This window comes from Quercus suber, unplaced genomic scaffold, assembly GCF_002906115.3.
Source record: "Quercus suber isolate HL8 unplaced genomic scaffold, Cork oak 2.0 scaffold_943, whole genome shotgun sequence".
Classification (NCBI taxonomy): Eukaryota; Viridiplantae; Streptophyta; class Magnoliopsida; order Fagales; family Fagaceae; genus Quercus; species Quercus suber.
This window is the reverse complement of record NW_027070364.1, coordinates 103,587-109,719: the sequence shown is the minus strand read 5'-3', so window position 1 is coordinate 109,719 and position 6,133 is coordinate 103,587. Positions and strand designations below refer to the sequence as shown.

Here is a 6,133-nt window from a genome sequence, read left to right as displayed (position 1 = left end):
AACGATTCTTTTTTTCTTTTTCTTTTTTTCTTTTTTTTTTTTGAGAAAGTACTAAACGATTCAGCTAAGCTAAAAACACTGTTAGTGGACCAATTACGATGCAAATCAGATATGACGGGTTAAATGCATTCTTTGGAGTCACTTTCGAAGATGACTTGGGTCTAGCCTTCAAGAGAGGCAAGCTGGATAGCACAGAAGACTGGAAGATTCAGTTTGAATGGGGGCGGCGTGGTTAAAGTTTGGCCGGTTGCATGTTACTTTTACATGCACTCATAATTTTTTCCCACCATACACAACCTACCACGTTATAGTTGTAGCATAAAAAAGTATGATTTTAGATTTTTTTTAAAAAAAAAATTATTCATTTACAAGTTTCATGTGTCATACATGAAAAAAGATGATTACAAACACAAAAAATTTGACAATTCAGTATCATAGAATGTTAGTGGTAAAAAAACAGTAATGCCAATAATGGTAAATTCAAATATAAAAACCTCTCAAATTTTGTAATATTTATTATGCATCGTAGCATTTCTAGTGTGAAAAAAAAAATACATATTGAAAATTTCAGTTAATTCATTAATTAAACTGGTAAAATATTTTATCATTGAATAAATAATACGGACCTTTATAGAATGAAACTATCTTTAAAAAACAGCTGTTGGGCGCATTGAATTTAAAACAACAAATAAATGCACCGCGTAAGCAATTAAAGCGTAGCTGGAAGCCACGTGGACAGTGGACGTCATTCCCCTATATAAACCTTTTGCCCAACAGAACCAACCCCGCTGACTTCGAATCGAATTTCGAAACACAAGGATCTCTCTCTCTCTCTCTCTCTCTCTAATTAAGGAAAATTTATCAATTTGTCCGAATTCCGAAAGCCACTACGCGATACATGGATGGTTTTTACGCAAGCAGTATCGATATGTGGTGTCCTTGGAGGACAAGAATAACAGAGGAACAAGAACACGACATTATGGTCTCAGTTCTCAAGCAAGTTATCACTGGCGGCATTCAAGGTCTCACCCCACAACACTTTCAACTATTACAACAGAAACCAGTCCAGCCGCCTAGAGCAGCCACGTCCTCATTGCCTTCAACTAGCGGGGCCAGCACCACCACCAAGAGGAGCTCGAAGAAGAAGAACAATGATAACAATGAGAAGAAATACAGGGGGGTGAGGCTGAGGCCTTGGGGTAAATGGGCGTCTGAGATTCGAGACCCAAGGAAATCGAAGCGCAAGTGGCTAGGTACGTTCCCGACGGCGGAGGAGGCTGCCAGGGCTTATGATAAGGCTGCCATCGATTTCCGTGGACCCAGAGCCAAGCTTAATTTTCCATTGTCAGACTATGTGGTAGAAGATCAGCTTCACGAACAGGTTCACAACCACGAGGCTAATCCAAATGTTAATGCGGAGACACAGATTCTGGAAGTGCCTGAAAGCAGTGACGAAGAGGGTGAGCTTTGGGATTCACTTACGTCGGAGGAACTTGAACAGTTATTGAAGGATTAGTCTGTACAGTAAGCCCACCCTGCAGCTGAGCTAGAGAATTTAGATTAGATTACGGTAGAAAATACAAATAGAGCATCAAATAATGTAGACTTTAGGGAAATATATGATCTTCGTATTAAGTCGTGCCCATTTCGTCCCTAATATAGAGAAATTACAGTTTTTTTTTTTTTTTAATCAAATTATTTTTTAATATAAAAAATTCCGCTTGTTATTAGAGCGGGAAATCAGATGAAAGTAATTGTATATATTTCTTTAAAATCTGTAATTGTTAGAAAGAAAAAAAAAAATCGTAATCGAGTATTGTAATAAAATTAGAGAATTGAAATTCAATAAAGAAAAAATATATATCAAAACAGGTTCAAACATAAAGATAAAGAGGCTCAAAGGGGATCCAAAGTTGGAGCCAGACATTCTGATTTTCTGCTTCACAGCTTTCCTCAGTATTTTCCAATTTCGTAGTTGACTGTTATTACCAATTAATTCGTTTGAACTTTAAAAGAGCAAACAATATGACCCGTAACCCGTATTGTCCTAATCCTACAGAAACAACGTTAATTTAGTATAGTTGGTTGGTGAGTGCTGACACAACCAAGAGCCGCCGCGTACTGATGGAGAGATATATTTCAAGAAAAAAAAGTGACTTTTACGTAGTTTGAAATATTCTAAATTGCAAAGATAAACGAGAATTATATCTCGACCCTAAAGTTGAAAAAAACCAATTGGTATGTTCCTCGAAACAGAGGTACCTCATATGAGTCGATCGGTTATCTTCATCACCATCGGAGATAGAAATACCTCACTCTATCATATCTGAGATCTTCACTAGTGTTCCTTTCAATCACTCATCCAAGACTTCGTGGCCGCGTGTTCTTCATCTGCTGAAGAAAGCGACCAATTTGTTACTACTACAAAAAAATTGGAGATGTTGTTGTATGGTTCCTAATGTTGGAAAAAATAATAGTGAATAAATAAGTTTGATACAACAAACAATATCCCAAATAATTAGCAAGAATGTAAATAAGCAATGATAATATAAATTTAAGTAAAGTTAGGAACAATCTCACAGTGCTATAGAATCACGCTGCGAAAGCGTTGTCCTTAAAAGTTGATTCGTGCCACCCAAAGTAAAACTTGGTGCGATTGGTTCTCTTGGCCAAACAACCCCCCAGGATTAGACTATAGCGTCGACTTTTGTGATGTACACACTTCCACTCACAAAAGGTTTAAGAACAACCCTCTATTGCCTTTCCTTAGAACAAATATTCTTGTAGAAAAATATATGAAAGAGAAAAATAGTAGAATTGTGTATATCTAAAACATAATGTAGTAAAAAGACCCCTTGTGGAAAATATGTTATAATAAGTATTATATAGGCTACTTAGGAAGATAATAGTCTATAGTTATTGGTTACTAATAACCCTTAAAAATCCAACGGCTATATTATCAAAAATTGCCCAATGACTATTTTTCTCATAATTGCCCAACAACTATTTTACTCATAAATTTCCAACATCTAGAAAATAAATAAGAAAAAAGTGTTTGGAACACAAACCCACACCAACAATCCTCCACATGTTACAAACACAAAATAGGAAAGGCACGCAACTAAAGAAAGCATGCATCAATAGGTACCAGAAGGTTTTAACCATACATAGGATAAATAAGTAGGAACTAAAAGACAATGGCGGAGTTAAAACTCTTTTAATCAAGCTATTAGTAAACCAAACTTACCACCCACATAACTTTCTTTATCAAGATTGTTCTTTAGCGAGTTGGTGCCTTATCCAGGCCATCCGCCACTGGGTTTCATGAGAGCTTTAGAGACCTACCCAAAAAGTCTCATAGGAAGCTGCACAACTTCCACTCACATATAGGTGGCATCCATCAGGAGTGCATGCAAAGCACCCCATCCCAACAAGTAGGGAGTATGGACCCATTAAGAGCCTAAAGCTCAACTTCCAACAATCTGCAACTTAATCGGTGGCATCCATCAGGAGTGCGTGCAAATACACCCCATCCCAACAGGTAGGGATATGGATCCATTAAGAGCCTAAGCTCATCCTCACCAAATTTTGCAACTTAGCACTGTCTCACACCATAGGGATGGACTCATCACTAATATCCTTAACAAGATAGCAGAAAACATATAATAAATGACAGTGCCCACATATGGACCACTAATGACCTCTACCCATTTAACCCCTTACATGGAATCACCCATTATAGAGGTTGAGCATTAGTCATAATGTCATAACTAGGGTATTAGTCCAATCCCCCTAGATGTCTCACTCACCAGCCTTCTTGCTAATAGTTTGGTCAAAGGATCAGCCGAGTTCTTTTCTAACCTCACAAAGTCCAAGGACATAACACCATTACCAATAAGTTGCCTCACAATATTGTGCCTTAATTGGATATGTCGACTTTTCCCATTATAAATTTTGTTCTTAGCACATGCTATGGTAGCCTGAAAATCACAATGAATACAAATAGAAGCAATAAAGTTAGTAAAAAGAGATATATCAATTAATAAACTCATAAGCCATTCGGTTTCGGACCCAGCCTTCTCTAAGGCCACTAACTCTGCTTCCATGGTGGATCTCGTTATGCAAGTCTGCTTGGTTGACTTCCAAGAGACAGCCCCTCCAGCTAGTGTAAACACATATCCACTAGTGGGCTTCACCTCATCTGTATTAGAGATCCAGTTAGCATCACAATATCCTTCTAAAACAATAGGATAGCCATAATATGACAAACCAAAATCAAAGGTCCCCTTTAAATATCTCAATAATTTAGATAGTGTATCCCACCAACAGCATATGCAATATCAGGACGAGTACAATTTGTCAAAAACATTAGACTACCAATAATTTGTGCATATTTATTTTGTGAAACACTATCACCACGATTTTTAACCAAGCGCACCTTTGAGTCATATGGAGTAGACATAGGTGACACATCAAAATGTTCAAATTTTTTAAGAATTTTCTCCACATAATGAGATTACGATAGTATAATGCAATCATTGTCCCTAAGGATCTTAATGCCCAAAATAACATTTGCCTCACCTAAATCTTTCATATCAAATTTATAGGCAAGAAAACTTTTAGTATCATGCACGACATTATGGCTAGTTCCAAATATAAGCAAGTCATCAACATATAAACAAATAATGACACCTTCATTATTATTAAACTTACTATATATGCATTTATCCGCATCATTAATCACATATCCATGTATAAGCATCATATTATCAAATTTCTCATGCCATTGTTTAGGTGCTTGTTTTAATCCATACAAGGATTTAACCAATTTGCAAACTTTTTGTTCTTGTCCATGGACAACATAACCCTCGGGTTGCTCCATATAAATTTCTTCTTCTAAATCACCATTTAAAAAGGCAGTTTTAACATCCATTTGATGTATAACAAGTTTGTGAATAGATGCAATGGCAAACAAAATTCTTATAGATGCAATTCTAGTAACCGGGGAATAAGTATCAAAATAATCAACATTATGTTTTTGCTTATAGCCCTTAGCTACTGAGCGTGCTTTATACTTTTCTATAGTACCATCCGATTTTAATTTCCTTTTAAATATCCATTTGCAACCAATAGGCTTAACCTTAGGAGGAAGCTCAACTAATTCCCAAGTATGATTAGACATAATAGAATCTAATTCACTATTAATAGCTTCCAACCAAAATGGTGCATCAATAGATTTAATTGCATCATAATAACTTACAAGTTCATCTTCAACAATATAGGCAAGGAAATCGTTACCGTAACTCTTTTCCTTCCTAGCTCACTTACTCCTTCTTAATTCTTACATGTCATCAACAAGATCATTATAAGTATCAATAGATTTATGCAATATTTTTTCCTTATTTTTTAAAGGAAACAAATGTTCAAATAATATAGCATTTTCAGATTCAATAATAGCGTAAGATTCTAAAATATCACTTTTGATAACTAGAAATCTATAACATGAACTATTGCTAGCATATCCAATAAACACACAATCACATGTTCGAGAACCAAGTTTTCTCTTTTTAGGCTCAGGTAGCATAACCTTAGCCAAACACTCCCACACTTTAAGGTATTCCAAGTTAGGCTTAAGTCTTTCCCAAAGTTCATAAGGATTTTTACTAGTTTTCTTATGAGGTACCTTATTCTGCATATGGAAACCCCCTCCCCCCCCCCCCCTCCCCCCCCACATATTGGAAGATAGCCCAGAACTAACAAGCATAGCATTCATCATCTCTTTAAGAGTTCTATTTTTCCGTTCAGCTATTCCATTAGATTCAGGTGAATAAAGAGGAGTTACCTCATGAATTATGCCATTTTGTTCACAAAATTCTTTAAAAGAGTTAGACTCATATTCACCTCCTCTATCAATTCTAAGTCTTTTCATCCTTTTATTCTTTTGGTTCTCAACTTCATTTTTATACTTTATAAACATTTCCACAGCTTCATCTTTGGTTCTTAGTAAATAAAGTTTAGTGAATCTAGAATGGTCATCAACAAAGATTACATAAATTTTTTTACCACCTCTAGTCATAGTGTATTTTAAATCACCCTAGTTACTATGTACCAAACTAAGGAGTTCGGATTCTCT

General features: G+C 35.9%; 1 protein-coding gene across 1 annotated transcript; it reads left to right on the top strand.

The window, feature by feature from the left end:
* Positions 1–771: 771 nt before the first annotated feature.
* LOC112034870 (ethylene-responsive transcription factor ERF098) lies at positions 772–1,740 on the top strand. Its single transcript, XM_024067678.2, has one exon. The coding sequence runs from the start codon at positions 899–901 to the stop codon at positions 1,514–1,516; it is 618 nt and encodes a 205-aa protein (XP_023923446.1). The 5' UTR covers positions 772–898; the 3' UTR covers positions 1,517–1,740.
* The last annotated feature ends 4,393 nt before the right edge of the window (positions 1,741–6,133 follow it).

Excerpts from the sequence above, each read along its gene's own strand:
- LOC112034870 (XM_024067678.2), top strand. The coding sequence starts at position 899 with ATGGATGGTTTTTACGCAAGCAGTATCGATATGTGGTGTCCTTGGAGG.